The following is a 20,476-nucleotide window of genomic DNA, read 5'->3' on the forward strand; positions in this document are numbered from 1 at the left end:
ATACTCCAACACGGGTGATTTACAATTACAGAAAATAAAATTTCACCTACAACAGGAAAAAAATGTTCACGTCCTTCCTTATTCAGTAGATCCTGACTATGTCTTGACAAAATCAATGACACAGCAGTATAGTCTTCACTGTGTACCGAGATAGACTCCCACTCCCAGCCACCATGCTCTATGGTCTTGAACAAGTTACCTTGCCATAGCCCACTTTGCAGCACTGCATTGCTGATACCCGAGTTATTTTGAATTCCCTTGACATAGGCCCTTGTGGCAAATTTACCCGTATGAATCAATGGAGGAATTCTATTCTTGTTTAATTTCATTATTATTTCATTCCAGGACAGGGCAAAAGGCCACATATAAAAGGAATAACAGACAATATAAGGGGAGAAGGATAAATCCTACAAGACGCCTTACAAAATTCCCAACCCAGAATCTTGACACAACAGTTATATAAACTGTACATATGATTATAAGTAGAATTTTACTATAGAGTGTAAACCGTAAACAAGAAAATGGATCAAAAACCTCCCCAAAAAAGGCCAAAAAAACAAAACAAAATATTTTTTTAAAAACACAAACATAAAAATGATCTCAAACCAACATGTACAATAAGGTCATTATTGATTATAAAGGTTTGGGCAAGATTAATTAGCATTGACTAGTAAAGAAAATCACTTGGATAAATTACTACACTGATTTGAGTAAATCAAACAAATGATGAATAACGTTATCACAATAGCAAGACGTTCTTTAAAATGTTTATATAGAGACAAAGAGAACTGTAAATAAAGGATTTATAATTAAAATTAGAAACTCCTCATTTACACAAACAAATATATTTTATTGCGTTGTATATATGTGTAATAAATCACATTTATTAAGTAAAAATATATTGTGTCATAAAATGTAATCAAATTTAAACATATGATTAATCCAAGTAACATTATTGCATCCTATATAAAATCATTAATATTGAAACAATTTTGATTGGCTCTTAAAATAGGCACAAGCATTTTTAACACACAAAATTTTAACATAAACATTTTAAAATCTTCATGAAATGCAATGAAAAGGTTCTTTTGTACTAACGTGTTTTGTCATTTCTCTCTTAATTATACCATTAAAAAAACAAGCCTCTTAATAGAAATAGAATCTGAAATATGAAAACGATGGTCAAAGGTCTCTCATTTTTGTTGGGAATGACATACAACAGGATCTATCCGTCTACTTAACTTTATTTACTAAATAAATAAGAAATCTCCAAATAATTTTACGCTTCAAATACCAAATAGTTGATTTGTGATAGTTACTAATAAATCTTAATTAAAAGAAATAACTTTCTTGAGAATGAATTCGAAAATGTGTGTCGCAAAATTTGAAACTTTTAGGGTAACACAATCAGTTTCTGCACCTCAAGTTCTAAATAATATGCCACAGCATACACAGCACACGATAATGCTGCAACTCCAATGCTCAAAGATATCATAGTCCGAAAAAATCCTCGACCACGTTTATTTTTTCTCACTCCTATACTTTGTCTGGCTTTCTTCTGCTCTTCCAGTTGCTGGACATCGTCTTGTGTTAAAGCATTGGGCTTGATGTGGTTGAGGACCTCCAAAGCACATCTCTCACCAGCCTCTACAGCACCACTCATATATCCTGTCCACACTGTAGCCGTCTCTGTACCAGAAAAATGTAGTCTGGCAAGAATGTCATGAGAACAAATTATCAAACAAATATTTAAAAATCTGAAAAAATGCCTTGATAGTATGCCAACCAAGTAAAAAGAAAAATCACCTCCAAAATTTATCCTGACTCGAATTGGGATCAAATCTCAGACCTCCTTATTATCTGATAATCATAAATGCCTTTTCGGAGTTTTATTTTACATCCGTGCCTGCTCTTCAGTTTTCTATGAAAATAAAAGGACGCCACAACTAAAAATCTGCCAGAAGCTGAAACTGTGAGACGCGATGGATTTTGAAAAACAAAATTATGAAAAAAAAGTACCATTCAAGCTTCCCACCTACAGTCAAAACGTTCACGGAAGAACAATTTGGGCTTAAATTCTTCTTTAGATTATGACAAAAAAATATATGTTTTAAAATATATGTTTGAAGCACATAACATTATGGAACAAACAAACAAACAAACAAGACAACCACAACAACAACAATAACAACAAAAATAACACCCCCCCCCCCCTCCCTGAAAACAAAAAAAACAAACCAACAAAAAAAAAAAGAAACAAAAAAACAAAACATATAAAACAAAAACAAAAAAACCCTCAATAAAATACAATAACAAACAAGTGACTGTTTTTCATTCCATATGCAAATTGAGCAACCAAAGTCGAGTATTGATTAGAAGTGATATTTAAAAAAACCCATTGTTCTTTAATATTCTGGGCAGCATAAAGTTTTTCAATTGATGAATTGGCATTCTGATTCTCATATTCCATTGCAGTTTGGTGTCATAATAATTCATGGATAATTCAATTCTTTTGTCTCTTCCAGAATTTTGTTAATGATGTTAGTGGCTCTTCCCTTGTTCGGTATCGAAACTCAGACCTCATAAACAAGTGCACATTCTACATTTTAAATAACTCATTTCTATGGTTTCGTCATGCTCAATACACTTCTCAATGTTTTATTTTTTTTCATAGCAGGAACCATGGAATCAAATTTCCATTTGATGATGCAAGATACCCATCAGGTATCCTTTTTGCATATTTCACTGTATCAAATAGACCCCCCCTCCCCCTCCTACCAGTCTATTTTTCTTCAGAATATTTGCACACCCTCTCAAAGTGTAATCACCTCCCTCCCCCCTTCTATTAAAATTCAGCTCACAAAATGTACCGGTGAAAATTCACCAAAATGGAAAAGAAAGCATCTGTGTTCTACAGTTATTGAAGTTTAAATTTTGCTATGACAAGTTGTTCAACTTCCATAATCAAATCATTCTGAAAAAGATACTCTCTACTCTATGCTGTCACTGTCATTTTACTAGCAGTATATTTGATTGAAAGAATACCATTCTGTACATTAAATCTCATCTCGCCTAACCTAGAAAATGTGAATTCCCTTCCCCCCTCTTTCTATGGATTGGTCAAATTGTGCCCTCCCCCCTTCTTTGGTCACATTGCGAACACAAACCCCTTTTATTCCACCGCCCCCCCCCCCTTCTATTTGATAAACTAGTGCACGTGTTCTTATACTTATAGTATATAACAAGTGCCCATTCACATCAGACTTGAGTAGGCTAATGTGTGTAAATTGTCTTACTCAAAACGTAAGGCACTGTAACCAAAGTTTTGCAATGATTGCCACAAATGTGGTCACTGACATCACTTGATTAAGAAAAACAAACAAACTGGAGCTTTTATATAGAGCAATATCCAATAAACATGCTCAAAGCGCTTTATAAGGGGTCCCTAGCCAACAGTGACACTTTCATGTAGGACGAAAATACAAACTATATAAAATGAAAGTGAAACTAACCTTCCTTCCACTCTCCTAATGGCGTGTGTGAAGTTCTGCATACCCCCAACACTCATATAAGACACTGGGCCTCCATGGGCATTTGGTTCTCGGTTCCAGTCTTTCTCTAAATAATCTAAAAATGAAAAGACCTGCCTGCCAAAAAATTGAGCTAAGTGTTCAAGTACAGCATCCTGTCTCTCTTTGGCCTGCAGAAAACAAAAAACAAAAAACAAACAAAAAACAAAAACAAAAAAAGGTTAGAGTATGCACAATTAGAAATGTATTTTTTATTGTTGTTGTGTTTATTAGGAAAGAGTAATTATATTGAATCAAATTGATTGAATTCCTGAAGGGATTAGGCTAAAATTTATAGTTTGAGAGAAAATATGAATCTTGTTTATTAAATCAGTTATTAAAATTCACTTACAATTTTAGGACAAATATAAAGAATGAAGATAATAATAATAATAATAATGGTATAGATTTATAGTGCGCCAAACATCCCTTCATCAGGAGGGCTCTGGGCGCATAACAAAGATTAACTTAATAATGAAGCCCTAACACAGTACACGAACAACGCTAATTATACACATAATCAAAAGAAAGCCTGTCGGAATAAGAATGTCTTCAATCGACGCTTGAATTCCTCTAGTGAAGACGAAGAACGTATCTCTAGTGGTAGTAAATTCCACAACCTTGGACCAGAATGCTGAAAGGCGCGTTCACCAGCCTTCACTCGACAGCGGGGTGTTTTCAATTTGAGGTCGTTCGTTGATCGAAGCGATCGCTGTGGGTTATACCGTTCAACGAGGTTTGAGAGATATGCTGGTGACGAGCCCTCCAGGCATTTGAAAACGATAGTTGAAGATTTATATTTAATCCGCTGGTCCACTGGCAGCCAATGCAGCTGCTGTAGTAATTCGGGAGCTGCAGTTTTTCTGTCTTTCTGTAGTACAACGCGGGCTGCCATGTTCTGTATTTTCTGGAGTTTGTTTATTTTGTCCTTTGTTAGACCAACAAACAGTGCATTGCAGTAGTCCATTTTCGGGAATATCAAAGATGTTACCAATTTGTTGCAAGTTTCCCTATTAATAAATGGTCTGATTGTTCTGATATTTCTTAGAATGCAGATAGCACTTGTTCTCACATTGTTAATATGTTTGTTCATAGACAGATCACTCTCCAGGGTGATGCCGAGATTTTTTGCTGATGTTGTGAGTTGTATTTTATCATTATCGTTGATTGTCAGTGCCAGTGTAAATGGATCTGTCTTATTATTTGAACTAGCAATGAATAAGGCTTCAGTCTTGTCGCCATTTAATTTTAATCTATTTGCAGACATCCATCTCATCACATGGTTGATGCATTGTTCGTAAACAGTTATCTTTGAAACTATATCGGATTGCAAACACATGCTATATATCTGGGTATCGTCGGCGTACATATGGTAAGCGAGAGAATGTTGCTCTAAGATTCTCACAACAGGGGAAGTGTAAAGTACAAAAAGGACTGGACCTAAAACGGATCCTTGAGGTACACCAAAATGAAGGTCACGCTCTGACGAAGTTACTTCCCCAATTAAAACTGATTGAGTTCTTTGAGTAAGATATGATGCAACCAGTTTACAGCAGTGCCCGATATGCCGAAAGTAACTTGTAGCCTTCGAAGTAGTATGGCATGGTCGATGGTGTCAAAGGCCGCCGAAAGATCGAGAAGACTAAGGATGGTGGTTTTTCCTTGATCAATAATTTGCAGCAAGTCATTTGTGATTCTCATCAATGCTGTTTCTGTGCTATGATTTTGCCGATAGGCCGATTGAAAGCACTCATCGAGGTTATTATGTTTCACGTGACAAGAAAGTTGTTTTAGTACAATCTTTTCTAGAATTTTGGAAAAGAATGGTAGATGATAATGTCTTTAAAATGATGTTGATTACAATGATGATGATGATGATGATGAAGTTAATGATAAAAGTGGTGGTGATGATGATGATGATTGATAAACACAAAATGAAAAAAAACAAAAAACACTGACTGATCTCATGGCCCATTCAGTCGCCATTTGACCACTCAAGAACCCAAGCAATGCAGGGTTCCCATTGGCTGATGTAGCATCATAAACAACACTGAGGGGAGCTGCCATCCCATCATTCTTTTCCAGGGGAAATCCAGACGACACAAACATCCCAGAGTAACCGTCAGATCTCCAAAAAGCCTGAGAATCATAGATAGAATGCATCAATCTTTGTTTAAATATATTTATCTTTTATCTATTATTATCATCATTGATTTATTCATTATTATTATTATTATTATTATTATTATTATTATTATTATAACCGAATTGCCATGGCGAAAAACAGAATGACCACTCTTAACAATATCTGGAAAGACAAATCCATAGGGCAAAATTAGAAAATAAAATTAGTACAAGTATTGGTGTGGACAGTGATGACCTATGGATGAACCCTCAAGAACAAAGCCATGAACTCTGCTGAAATGTGTTTTTACATAAGGATGATGAGGATAAGCTGGAGGGAAAGAACAACAAATAACTGGAAGAGCTGGAAGTCATGCCAGAACTACTAAATGTCATCAAAAAAAAAAAAAGAAAACTCATCTTTTTCGGTCACAATTGTCGAAACCCATGTATACCCAAATGAAAGATGTGGTACTGGGAAAAATGGAGGGCAAATGAAGAAGAGGAAGACCTAGTTATAATAAATATTTGGACAGTATGAATGGAATAGAGTTGTACGAAACCGTCAACAGATGGGAGGAATGGGCAGACATTTGTCATTGCATAATGTGAGCAGCCAACATCTATGAGGACGACGCTGGATAGTAAGTAAGTAAGTAATTATTATTATTATTATCATCATCATCATCATTATTATTAACATCATTACCATCATCATTATTATTATTCTTGTTATTGTTATTATTATTATAATAATAATAATAATAATAATAATAATAATAATAATAATAATAATAATAATAATAATAATAATAATAATAATAATATTATTATTATTATTATTATTATTATTATCATTAATATTATCATTATCATCATCATTATTGTTATCATTACAAGAAATTCCTGAACTAAGATGATATGACTTCGAAATCAATTGAATGTACATAAATCAATGGATGACAAATACTCTCTCTCTCTCTTTAACTCAAAATAGCATTTCATTTGTATTCTGGAAAGAATATTTGCACTTTGCATCAGCAATAGGAATGTGTCACGTTTTTCTGTGACAAAAATATTAGTCGATGAAAATATAGTAAAATCTAAAATGTCTTTCCAACATTTCAAAATATGCCTATGCACACATTTCAAAAGATCTATAACTAATTCAGAACAAATGAGAATTTTCCAATCTCCTGTCCAATATCATTTTAGTATTTATTGCTTGGTGGTCACATGATCTTAGGTCCATTTGTATATAGATTATCATTATTATTATTTTACTATCATGACTATTATTTCTACACCATGCATGTAGAAAGAGAGTCAAAGGTATGCTTAGTTGTTAAGGGCAAATTGAAGAAAATATGAATTGAAAATTGCCTACGACTTTGACTTTCTTAACAACCCTTATTGTGAATAAAACAAAGGTAGCTCAACAGGGTAAAAAAAACAACTTCAGCTTTTGTACCTTTTATTTAGTTTTCAATTTTTAAATAGTAGTGCAATATTTTTAAAAATGTGCTTAAAGTGCTTTATAAGAGGCCCCAAGCCAACAACCGGCCAGTTACTCATTTTACACCTGAGTGTGGTCACAGAATGAAAGTAAAGAGACTTTTCTGAGGATTCCACTTTGCAGCACACAGAGTGAGACTTGAATCAGGGACCTATCAGTGTGAAGGTAAGTGTCATACACTACAAGACCACAAAACTGCATTAAATCTGACTTGATATCAACACATCAATGATTGTATAGGTCAACTGAGGCTTATTTTAGCGGTAAATGGTTGGAGAGTATGAGGTATGACTCTTAATACCTTTTCGTATGTGACAACTACTTTGATGTAGTTTCCCATTGGCATCCGTTTCATGAAATCGACTCTATCACGAGATAAGGAAGGAGTAAACTCTATGGTTTCTGAAAATAAAAGACACATTCCACATCATAACTTAAAGTAACCAGCGTTAACTGATGGCAGATTAAAAGTATTGTAGGCATATTGCTATTAATCATATCACACGAGGCCCAAGTTAAAATAGAAAAGGAAATGGCTTGAACTTGAACATTGTTTGGGAGCTAAATGTAAACAAAAAGTGAAACAATGACATAGTGATACTAAGCTGCTAGAAGCTGTGGATTGAAAAAACTAATAAACAAAAATAAATATAACAGCTTCAAAAAATAACAAAATACCAAACACGGAATGCTTCGGGCTCAAAACCCTTCTTCAACCAACAACAAAAAAACTACAAAACCATAAATACATTGCTAAAAAAGCAGAGACGACGTACAAAATATTAAGTCGTCGATCTGCCTTTTTAGTAAAGTATTTGTTTTTAATGTAGGCTGAAGAAGGGTTTTGAGCCCAAAACGTTCCATGTTTGGTATTTTGTTCTTTTTTAAAGATGTTATAGTCAATTTTGTTTATTACTTTATACAATGGAATAGTGATACTAAGTTGCTAGAAGCTGTGGACTGTAAAGAATAATGAACAAAAATGAAAATAAATAGCTTCAAAAAAAAAACCAAATATCAAACATGGAATGCTTTGGGCCTAAAGCCCTTCTTAAGCCCATAACAAAAATATTAATACATCATTTAAAATCCAGACAGACGGCTGAGAAGTATTTGGTAGGTCTTGTTGACTCATACGATTTCAAAAACACATTTCGTTGTCTGGATTTTAAGTGATGTATTCATGTTTTTGTTATTGACTGAAGAAGGGTTTTGAGCCTGAAACATTCTGTGTTTGGTATTTTAAATTCATATTAATTTTTGTTTATTCCTTTTTACCGTGGCATACAAAATTTCATTGGGATGATCATAAAATTAGAAAATTCTTGATAATTTTGAAGGACATGTCAAAAAAAATAAAGGAAAATAAAAAATTAGACATCACCCACATGTCATATTTAGTGACATTCTGGTTTAGTGGTATGACATTCACATTTGAACCAGTAGGCTAAAAGTTGAGTCCTTTGAAACTGCTATTAACTCACATTCTCTCATGGAGTAAAAATAGTACTTGGCCAGTAACAGTGTTGTCTATGTTGAAAAAAAATTATGATGAGCATCATGTGCCGGTCTACATGTTAATGTTGTTGGCTTAGGACACCTTATAAAGCGCTTGAGCATATGTAGTGGATATTGTGCTTAATGAAAACTCTTGTTTTTTTAAAATAATAAAAACCCTTCCTTTGAGTTGGTTAACAAATGTCAAAATCTCAGTTTGTGAATACATTCAATAGATCTTATTCGGGTGTCCATTTGAATCTCGTCAGACTTGGCTCAAGTAAGAGAGTGTGTGTGTGTGTGTGTGTGTGTGTATGTGTGTGTGTGTTTGTGTGTGTGTGGTGGGGGAATCATCTTATCTTAATCTATTGTTACATAATGTAAAGTTTCCAGTTCAAATATTGAATAGAAAAACCCAAACTTTTGTCACTCAACGACAGAATTAATTACCTATGGCTTTTGGAGGCATGGCTAACACAACTCGTGATGCTGTCCCTTGCCATCCAGATTTAGTTGTAACTGTTACATCAGTTTCACCCTGTCGACGATTTAAAATAATGAAATAAATTAATACATAATTATCCACAATTTTCATAAACAAATCAGACATGACTCGCTGTTTCAATCTGGTAGTATTTTTAGATGAAGCTGGTGTTTTTAAAGTGAATTTAAAATTGAATTATGATCAAAAATGTGAAATTTCCGGATTTTTCAATTTCAGAAAGTATATCCATTCTCAATAAAACCCCTTAAATCTGATCCCCGTTTCACAGTTAGGTCTGTCAATTCAGCATCGTTCACATCAAAATAATACCAGTTTGAGGCGGTGGGTCATAATATATATTCAGATAATTCTAGGAGATTATTTATATTCCCTTGGTAATACATTTTTATTGTCCATTTCAAGCAATTCATATAGTGTTAAACATAGTCTTATTACACAAACTAAATACATTACAGTATAATTTTCTAAATATACGTCTCTCCATCCCCAGGCTCTCTCCCGCTCTCCAACACACACACACACACACATACTGGGGGTGCTGGGCTGAAAAGAGGGCAGGAAATCGAGATCTGTTTCTTTTGTAAGTAACTCTCCATTTAGATAAATCAGGTCTCAATGAGCTTCCAGGTCCAAGTTAAAAATATGTGAGTTTTTAATAAGATAATATTTATAAAAAAAGCTCAAGGCTTTTTACAAACTGACAGGAACTCTTACAAGATTCATGTAAGATGAGACGTGTTGCTGTACAAACTTTTTTCAACAGAGACTATGTTCAGGAACTATTTTGACACTGAGTAAAATGAGAGAATGTTAGTAAATAGCCCTCTAACTCAACTTTTTTGCCTAATCCAGAGCGGGACTTGAGCCAGATAGATCAGAGGCCGAGTGACATTCTACTTGTTCATAAAGCTGTAAAAGTTCGATTCCCCATTCATTGCTGTACATGTCCGTCTGACCCACAGAGTCTGCCTATTATTTCAAGTACATATTTAGGGGGAAAAAAAGATCTATCAAAAATTGTAGAGCAAAAATTAATAATGTATACCAACCTGGATAATGGACACAACAGCCTCATTTAGTTTGACGTTTTCATCACCGATTCTGGATGAAAGTTCAAGAGAGATTTGTTGAGCTCCAAGCTGTAAATAATTGAGAAAAAATGCAGCAAAATTTTAATACAATGAGTATGCATATGGTAATGTGATTTATTTCAGGATAAAAATGATTGAAAGATAAAGGGAGTAAATGTGATTCATAAATAAGGAAACAACACAAAACAAACCACATTTCGGCCTTTGGCCTTATTCAAGTAAACACGAAATAAAAATGATTGACTGTCAATGAAAGTTATTGGAAATTTCAGAATGTGACGTCATTGCAAAAGCTACTGTGTTCTTATAACACATTTTTTTGAAAATTGATGACAACAAGTAGTTCCATATTATTTAGGATACATTAATGACATCAAAGAATTCTCCAACTTATCAAATGATATAAAAAGTTTAGCAACGTATTATATAATTCTATACAAGGGTTAGGATACATGAACATTACCATTTCTACCACTGATGATGATCAAAGAGAGGGTCATCATTTACCGTTTCAGAAAGTGTATTAAAGTATATTATACTTAAATATTGTGAGAAAAATGTTTACTTCGGGAGATGTACAATGTGACTAACTGTTTTTTAATAGTAATGCACTTCAAACCTCTTTAACACAAGATTTCTTTGGGGAAATGTTTTGTAACTTAAATCATTTTAAAAATGTAAAGCGTCTAGAGCCTTGTGCAAATAATTATATGCGTAACATATATTTGATATTATAATCATTATTATAATCATCATTTCCTTTAAACGTTCTTTGCATATATCTTACTACTATTTGTTTTACCTTAATTCTGGCCTCTTGTGCTGTGCCCTCTGTATCATCAATGAGTTTTTCCAAATCTCCAGCAGCTCTTACGTACATTAAACAGTACAAAAATGACACCTGGTTTGTCTCACAGCCAAAGACAGTTCTAAGGGCAGCATCAAATGTTTCTCTTGCATCTATTTCATGTCCAAACAGATGAATAAATAATAAATAGATGAATAAATAAATAAATAAATAAATAAATAAATAAATAAATAAATAAATGAAGAAACAAATAAATAAATACATGAATAAATAAAATAATTAAATAAATTTGTTTTTTCGTTTTGAAAGTAGAGCTTAATGCGGTTCAGGATAGGCATTTAAAATAGGGCAATTTGAAATCCGTCACACCAATCCAGTATTATTTCAGGTGGAACAGCTGCTAAAAAAATGAAGCTAAAGTTAATTTGAAAAGGATTACTTAATTTTAAGTTTTTGCAATTTAAGAAACTTTCTATTTCACCCTACAGATTACAACTTCAAGAGCTTAAAATGTGCCTCATCAATAATAAGCACTACCCTACTCAAGTTACATTTCTTGTATTTTCTCTCTCTACAACTTCAACATGTCAGCAAAGATAAGAAAATTTGTTTTTTTTTCCCCGTAATAATAGGGTTAGATTACAACAGTCTGAGGTCAAAACTACATAATATGCCACTTTCAGGACTGATTTTGCTATTCAGATGTCTCTGCAATCTGTCCAAACTCAGAGGATGGAGCTGTTTTAGATAATAGGGATGTGACTGTGACTATCGAACACAAAAGGGGAAACCACTGAACTACTACTACTACTTCTGCTTTTACTGCTACTACTACTACTACTACTACTACTACTACTACTACTACTACTACTATTACCACCACTACTACTATTACCACTACTACTACTACTACTACTACTACTATTACTACTACTACTACTACTACTACTACTACTACTATTACTACCACTACTCATGATAGCAGTAGTAATAGTTGTAACAGCGATAGTAGCTTTGCAAAAAAAACCCTAAAAATTCTTGACGTGACCTGACTTATTGATTGTTTTGCTGCATCAGTGCAATGAAATCGTCGTAAGTAGTTCCAGATTTCAGTCAATGGCCATTATCTTTCTTTTTGTTATAGGGATGTAATGTGATAAAAGGCAAATGTTTTTCTTATCTTATCAATTTTCACATCATATCAGATAGTAATGACTGAAATCATTTGACCTTTTTCAATTTGTGTTGATGTTGTATGTATGATTACAAAGGTTTTCTTTGGCCATATTTCGCTTGCTGTTGTAATCATTTAATTGCTAACGATTATTTGATGACAGGCCCTTGTAGACATAATAGCTTGGTATATATTGTAAATACACAATAGTAAAATACTGAAACAAGCTATGAGTGTGATAAGTCTGTCACACCTAAAAATGCAAGTCAAAATTTTATGATTACTCATCAAAATGAAAAGCAAACTAGGTCAGAAATTTTGGATTAAATATCATTTGATTTTAAAATAAATAAGAAAAATAAAAATAAATTGATGAAGGATGATTGAATGTGATATTTAATGAACTTTGGTGCTTGAAGATGTTATTGAATGCACAGTGATAAAAAAAATGAAAAAAAAGTCCAGGGCTGTCAGATTCCGCTGCATCAGATGGTAAACGATTCCATAGTTTTTTTGTTGTTTTTTTTTTTGTTTTTAAGGGTTTTACGGCACTTGCAGCACAATTTAGGATATATCAGCGCCAGTAAAAAGGAAGAAAATGGGATAGTAAAAAGTTCTAGAAATACAATTAAAGCACCCAAGAGAAAGTAAGACAAACTGGGAACAAATAGGAGGGGTCAGATGTAGATTCCAAGAGCACACCACCAATGTACTTAGTTTGAGATCACCTATAAGTCTCATCCGGACACAAGCACAAAATCCAACAAAGAGGAATACACTCAAATGCCTACATTATACAATCAAAATAACAAATATAATAATACATTAGAGAGATGATTTACAAGGAAAAATATATCATCTCCCAAAACAATAACTATGCATTTGACTGTTTCCCTCCCAGCCAGGACTCCGGCCAGGGCCAGGACAAAACCAAGTAATCTCATCCAAGACAAAGACAGAAAGCATGTTGGAAAACAGATAATGGGGGATAAAAGACAAAGTATGTACCTCCCTGCAGACATGCCAAATTGAAAACTTCAAATTTAGTAATTTTTATGTCAATTTTTAGTAATTTGACAAGGAAATTCGTAATTTCTGATATTGTGTATGAACAACCACAATATTATTATTATTATCATTATTATAGTAGTAATAGTAGTAGTAGTAGTAGTAGTAGTAGTAGTAGTAGTAGTAGTAGTAGTAGTAGTAGTAGTAGTAGTAGTAGTAGTAGTAGTAGTATAGTAGTAGTAGTAGTGTAGTAATAGTAGTAGTGTAGTAGTAGTAGTGTAGTAGTAGTAGTTTTTCTTCTTCTTCTTCTTATTATTATTAATATTATTAAGTATTACTAAGAATTAAAAATTCGTAATTTTCCATAAAATTTAGTATTTGGCCATGAAATTTGTCTAAAATTCGTAAAATTACGAAAAATTCGTAAGATTCGGCATGTATGTCCCTGCCCACTATGGGAGGTCAGGAACCCCACCCAGCAATTCCATAGTCTAGTAGAAATTGGGTAGAGGGAATAAATGTGGGTGTTTGATCTTGATGGGAAAATTCTATAAGCGTGTCCACTAATCAGTCTGGAGATGTGCTTAATGGTTTCTAAGAAATCAACTTCAGTTCGTAAGTGGCAGATCTTTTGGAGAGTGCATAATTTGGCTTGTTTTTGTTGCATATGAAGGTTGCCAATGCCCTGGATTTTAACCAGTGATGAGGAGCTTGTTTGTAGTGAGAAGTTTATTATATTTATTATTATTATTATTATTATTATTATTATTATTATCATTATCATTATCATTATTATTATTATTATTATTATTATTATTATTATTATTATTATTATTATTATTATCATTATTATTATTATTATTATTATTATTATTATTATTATTATTATTATTATTATTATTATATTATTATTATTTTATCATCATTATATTTATCATCATCATCATCATCATCATCATCATCATCATCATCATCATCATTATTATTATTATTATATTATCATTATTATTATTCCAATTAGATGGTAAAAATATTAATAATAATAATAATAATAATAATAATAATAATAATAATAATAATAATAATAATAATAATAATAATAATAATAATAATAATAATAACAATAATAATAATAATAATAATAATAATAATAATAATAATAATAATAATAATAATAATAATAATAATAACATAAGAGACGCCAATTTTTATTCAAACTTAATATTCATTTTTTGAAAAATGAATATAAAAACTTAAATAAAGAACAAAATATATAGAGGGCATCTGATTCTGGTAAGTGAGAGAAAAGTGATGTTGAGAAAAATTTAAAGAAAACAGTGCAGCTTCTGAAATAACACTTAAAGTGCATGCTTTGATCACATGACTATTCTCACTAAATAATAGGATTGTAGTTAGTCTTTGTTGGTAACAGGGATGGGGGAGGTGTTGGGCTTTGTCTAAACTAAAAAAGTTTTTTATTTTTTTACCGCACTTGGTGATGCATGGTTAGATTTAGACACCCATAAAATAAAGATTGAAAACAAATCTACCTTTGGTATATAGAGTTTTATTAAAATGGTTGGCTACACTCATTGCATCCCACTCCTCAGCTTTAGGATGAGACCATGGGTCGAAAATATTGATCTGCTTTTGTAGATAATCCATCTGTAAAATTAATTCAGAGTATATATTATCAAATTTGTAACGGATGTTACTTGAATGATACAAGTCATAAAAGAAAAGGAATTTTCCAAATCATTCTTACTTCACAAATGTACAGTACAACTCGGCTACAACAGTCTCAGAGGCAATAGGAAATTTTTAAATCTCTGTTTTACGAATTATATAATTCATATTACTCATCAGAGCTGCCAACCCCATCTGATGAGAATGTGTACAATGGGACCTCAAAATGGGGGAGATTTCATAAAAATGGGTACAATCCTGAAATCGACGGAAACTAACCATTGTGAATGTATAATGTAAAATTCATATCACAAACTACGAAATTCTTCTTTACTGTCAACAAATAGGATTTTAAGCGTGGTCCTCATTAACAAAAACGATACTAGATATTGTCGCTGTTGTGCAATTGTTATTATTATTATTATTATTATTATTATTATTATTATTATTATTATTATTATTATTTAATAATGATCCAGCAAACTTAAGATGACAGTGATACGAGCATCCCGGTTATTACAACTAAAGAAAACTAAATTGACTCCGTACACTGAAAATGGGTACAATCTTGGGGGAAATGCGTACAAGAGTACAATCGGTTGGTTGGCAGCTCTGCATTATGTATGACTATTACAGGGTAATATTTCTTGGGCTACAATGGTGTGTTGCAAGTTTAGTGCCCATTTGAGAAAATGAAGAACTTGAGAAGAAAAGAGAAAAGCACACAGGGCACCCATATATGAGATGGGGTAGGGTTTGGTGAATAGCAGTTATTGCGTTTAATTTCTGCGTTTCTCTGTGTACATTGTTTAACATATTAATGCAATGTAACAAAGGGATAGTGAGAGTATGTGACTGACCGACCAAAATGTTGATACACTTAGGATTTTTATATTGGGCGTAGAATGTGGGGTGTGTGACTCGTGACTGATAAGGTCACTATGCCAATGAGAAATGAGTGGGTGATGAGCTCTATGTGAAGCCTGAGGCTGTCTTTTTTTATCATTGAGACAGTGTTCTATTTAAGTTTTGAAGGGCAGTTACTGGTGGTGGCTGTCAGTAGCAAGGATGGATGGGAGGAAAGCAGAGGCAATGGGGACGGTAGAATTTAACCATTGCATTGTTTCAATTGCTTTTTGTCCTGAAGTAAGTTGTAGAGGGACGGTGATAGCAAGGGGGGGGGGGGGGGGGGGGGGGGGGTAGTTGTAGGGATGGAAGTCACAGTCATGTCGTCTGATTTATTTACTTATACTTATGGAGACAACTCAAAATACTTCCTTGTGTTTTAATAAATTTCCTTGCTGCCTTCCTTCAAATACTGTGTGCATGGATATAGTGTGACTTGGCTACCATGTTTTTTTTGCTAGTCCCACTTTTCCCCGTTGTATCTGAGTTCCTATTTCTAGGAGATTAAACCCCCCTCCCCCCAAAAAAAACAGTAGATGACTCCATGAGAAATATAAAAAAGAAAAGAAATGAAAACTAGTGACAAAATGACAACAAAACCGAAATTATTGAAATTATGCAATACAATAAATTATTCAAAGCTATTTACCTTGACCATAGCTATGTGTAGATCGAGCAGGGCAAACACAGATAGAGCAGGAATGGAACCTTTGTAAGACTTGACCTTATTTCCACCAATTCGTTGACAATGTTTACCCTCATGATATTGAGGAAAAGTTTCTATATTTAGCTCTTTTAGAAGGTCCATCACATGGCTTTGACAACTGAAATATCATAAAAAAAAATTTTTCAGAACAATTTCACAACAAGCTTTAAATAATATCCATAAAAACAAAAGTCACACACAATGGTGAGCATGTTAATATTATCAACATTTCATAGATATTTTGTAGAACATTCAAACAACTCCTTTCAAAGGTATTACATAGTAAGTGATAGACGTTTTTATGGATGTCCAATGGACTTCAGGGACAATTATATCTTCATAAACAAATCGACACACGCTAAAAAACTCCTAAACATCTAAGTTAATTAAAAAAGGGTTCAAAGTCTAAGTTCATCCCTTGGACAAAAAACTCACTATCTTTCTTACTTACTTACTTATTTATCCAAACCAGTGACCCTTCAAATCATAATTTCTCCCATTATTTAATCGGGGTAAATCTTCAGACCTAATACTTTTCACCAAGACAACAGTAAGAGGCTTCAGAGAAATTAAACCTGTATTGCTGATACAGTGTATAAGTAAAACACTTTCTTGATGGAAACAAGTGTGAGACATATTACTGGATTAGGTAAAAATGAAACTCTCTGTTATGTCTTTCACGATCTTTATGGGACGTAATTTAATAATGACACATCCCATTGCATGAAATTGTAATTTTCCATTTTTGTTGTTCTTTTGGGATTTTTTTCTTTTTGTTGTGGATCCCAAAATAATCAACCACAGTCCAGTAGCCTTCTAAGGTTTTATAGTATTTTTCTTGAATTGTTTCCGGCTAGATTGCTGTATTTCATTTGAGAAAAAAATTAGGGCAGAATTTGTCTTCTTACACAAATATTTATCTTGTTTTGTCGATTGAAATGTGCAATCAATTATTCATCCATTCTTCCCTTTTCAGATGATTGTGTAGCCTTTTTTCTGTCGAGTGGATGCTGTTGTATAGGCATGATCTTATGTAAATATGGTGACGTTCCTAGAATCTTATCTTATAATGGGAATGGATGTTCTATTTTATTTCATTAATCTATCAGCCGATTTCAAGACGTCGAAGTAATAGCAAAAAACAAACAACAACAAAAATAACAAAACGAATAAAATAACACAAAAAAAATGCTCCCCTCCAAAAAAACCCCTTAAAAAACAAGAGAAAAAAGAAACAAAACGAACAATAAAAAATACAAAACAAACAAATCAAAACACAAAGAGAACATAACCCCCCCCCCCCCCCATAAAAAACAAAAGAAAAAAAAACAACCCCCCCCCCCCAAAAAAAAAAAAAACCACAAAAAAACAAAAAACAGCAAAAACTTTGGATGTTCTAATACCTGCCAACCCACTGGCCTCCTACATCCCATTTGTCTGAACCAGATGCTGCCACTAATGGAACTGTATGGGTCCTTCCACCAACACGATCTGGCAAAAATAAAAGGGTTCTAAACTCAAGAATTTCATTGTAAACTTGCATATAAACAAAGACACGTTCATAAATGAGAAGTAGGGTCATAGAAATAATTTGAAAACCTATTTGGTTTGTTTTCAAAGACTTTAAAAAATAATATTGAATGAAGGTGTCATTTCTATGAAGGTGACACAGCGATACAATGTTGATCACCACTTGTGTTGGGTAGCAGATGTAATATTTGCACAAGCACCAATACAACATCTGTCACAGACTTTTAGCCAGGTTCTCAAATACATAGTGACTTGTGTTAATTTGTGTAAAAAGTCCAAGACAATACACCATACTACTCGGCCATCATCATTTTTATATTAGAAAGAGAGAGAGAGAGAGAGAGAGAGAGAGAGAGAGAGAGAGAGAGAGAGAGAGAGAGAGAGAGAGAGAGAGAGAGAGAGAGAGAGAGAGAGACAGAGAGAGAGAGAGAGAGAGAGAGAGAGAGAGAGAGAGAGAGAGAGAGAGAGAGAGAGAGAGAGAGAGAGAGAGAGAGAGAGAGAGAGAGAGAGAGAGAGAGAGAGAGAGAGGGGGTTAAAAAGAGGGTTGCGACTATCCGGACTCAAGTCCTGTTCCAAGAAATATTACCCCGTTATGGCCATGTCTGATTTAAGTAATATATAGGCTGTAAAACAGGGATTTTAAAATTTCAATTTGTAACTGAGCTACCGTTACATCTGAGACCATTGTATGCAAGCTGTAACTCTGTTTCATTGACAGGGATTTAGGCTCTCACTGCAATTGTGTTACGGCTTGTCTTATGACTACCGATAAATGATTCATAAACTGGGAGCCTGGTTCCATATAGTAAGCATAGTTTCCAAAAATGTTGTGGACAAAGATTCATTACATCTGACAATTGACATAGCATAGAGCAACAGCAAAGATAGTAATTCAAAACTTTGAAACATCATTTGATAAAAATAGAGTTTCAAATTGATCTTTAGCCAATATACTTATCTTATTGACCACAAAATACAAAGGAAATTAGAGATGATGAATTTTTTATAATTACATTATTTATAGTCATAATTCTAAAGTTAATTCATTGACAGCATTACCCATTGTAAGCCAATGTTGGTGGTTAAAAAATGGATATTAAAATTCTGAAATACCAGATACTTATATAAAATATATACACGATATCAAATATTCCCATCATACCATTGGCTTCCAATACCAGAACAGAAGAAGAAGGATCTCTCTTTTTGATGTTGTAAGCTGCAGTGAGACCTGAGATCCCCCCACCAACAACTATCACATCATAAAATGAAGGCGTCATAATTATTCATGCATACGTTAGACCGGATTCTCAGAGAGGAATCTGAAATGTATATATATATATATATATATGAAAAATTCTAGGATTGTTAAAAGTAAATGCATTTTTGGAAAAGAGAAGAAAAAAAAAGATTAAAGACGATAAAACAGTCGACACATTTTGGAGTCAGAACTCTAGAGGCTGATAGAGACATACTGAACAAACAAATACACAAAACCATATTATAGTTCTTTGCAAAACAAATCACATTCTTTTCAACATTATATCAACCAGCACGTAAATAAGACGTCATAGGAATAATAGACCACTGACTAAATGGTTGGTGGGCAAGCGCCAGTAGCCAGTAGACTTACATTTAAACAAAAAAAAATATTGAGCTTTATATAGCGCAATATCCACTAAATGTTCTCAAAGCGCTTTACAAGGGATCCCTGGTCAACAGCAACATTTAACATGTAGGACGGGACATGACGCCTGTTAGGCGATATTTCAATTTTTCGGACAGACAACGCTTGAAACGGCCAGGTACTCATTTTACACCTGAGTACGGTGAGAGAATGTGAGTAAAGAGCCTTCTCCAAGGACTCAACTATGCGCCGAGCCCTGGACCTTCCGATCCGAAAGCGAGTGTCATACCACCACAAGACCACACTACACAGCTCCTAACACAGTACTAACAACTTACGGATATAAACTCGACGAAAGATGTAGGTGAAGATAGCTACTCACTCGTTACCATTAAGCTGTATGAATAAGGATGATGGACACTCAGGGCCCTGGTTTCATTAATTCTAACCCAAAAGTAAAAGTAAAAGCAGTGTCATCCATCCAATTCCAATCAAAATTAGGAGATGGTTTTTATCGGTCTTATGAGGGAATACTTTTAGCTATCCTTATAAACTTAACGAAGGTCGTAATTACAAAGGTTCAACATACCCAAGGACTTAGAGATAAAGCGATATCAGCGATAACACGCCATGGATTTTATGTCATAAGATGATTGCATTGTTTACCCTGTTTCTACCTGGAAGAATCTACTTTCGTTTTTTTACAAGAAGGGACACTACTCTACTCTT

At 33.4% G+C, this 20,476-nt stretch overlaps 2 protein-coding genes across 5 annotated transcripts in view; both read right to left on the reverse strand.

Moving 5' to 3' along the window:
* Nucleotides 1-20,476, reverse strand: part of LOC144972596 (uncharacterized) — a 277,443-nt gene that overhangs the window by 112,182 nt on the left and 144,785 nt on the right. The window lies entirely within an intron of this gene.
* Nucleotides 1,202-20,416, reverse strand: LOC144972592 (putative flavin-containing monoamine oxidase A). Of its 4 annotated transcripts, none has more exons than XM_078913989.1 (12): nucleotides 20,337-20,416; nucleotides 19,283-19,442; nucleotides 17,994-18,081; nucleotides 16,534-16,708; nucleotides 14,843-14,957; nucleotides 11,105-11,262; nucleotides 10,261-10,350; nucleotides 9,157-9,244; nucleotides 7,511-7,611; nucleotides 5,529-5,708; nucleotides 3,513-3,700; nucleotides 1,202-1,709 (listed from the first exon to the last, which is right to left on the reverse strand). In XM_078913989.1, exons 2-12 carry the CDS (start codon nucleotides 19,398-19,400, stop codon nucleotides 1,394-1,396), a joined length of 1,617 nt encoding a protein of 538 aa, XP_078770115.1. In that variant the 5' UTR covers nucleotides 19,401-19,442; nucleotides 20,337-20,416; the 3' UTR covers nucleotides 1,202-1,393. The 4 variants fall into 4 exon arrangements, with proteins under 4 accessions (XP_078770115.1, XP_078770117.1, XP_078770116.1 ...); XM_078913991.1 differs by lacking the exon at nucleotides 20,337-20,416 and adding an exon at nucleotides 20,130-20,261 and having other exon boundaries at nucleotides 1,266-1,709; XM_078913990.1 differs by lacking the exon at nucleotides 20,337-20,416 and adding an exon at nucleotides 20,086-20,223 and having other exon boundaries at nucleotides 1,266-1,709.

The sequence above is a fragment of the Berghia stephanieae genome, chromosome 5 (genome assembly GCF_034508935.2).
Source record: "Berghia stephanieae isolate SIO BIC M18660-M18661 chromosome 5, UCSD_Bste_1.3, whole genome shotgun sequence".
Lineage (NCBI taxonomy): Eukaryota > Metazoa > Mollusca > Gastropoda > Nudibranchia > Aeolidiidae > Berghia > Berghia stephanieae.

What these genes read in the sequence shown, in the direction of transcription:
- LOC144972592 (XM_078913989.1), bottom strand. Translation starts at nt 19,400, where the DNA reads ATGACGCCTTCATTTTATGATGTGATAGTTGTTGGTGGGGGGATCTCA. An exon ending in GGAGGCCAGTGGGTTGGCAG is followed by an intron (nt 16,709 to 17,993) that starts GTATTAGAACAT and finishes ATGATATTTCAG; the next exon opens with TTGTCAAAGCCATGTGATGG. An exon ending in TACACATAGCTATGGTCAAG is followed by an intron (nt 14,958 to 16,533) that starts GTAAATAGCTTT and finishes TTAATTTTACAG; the next exon opens with ATGGATTATCTACAAAAGCA.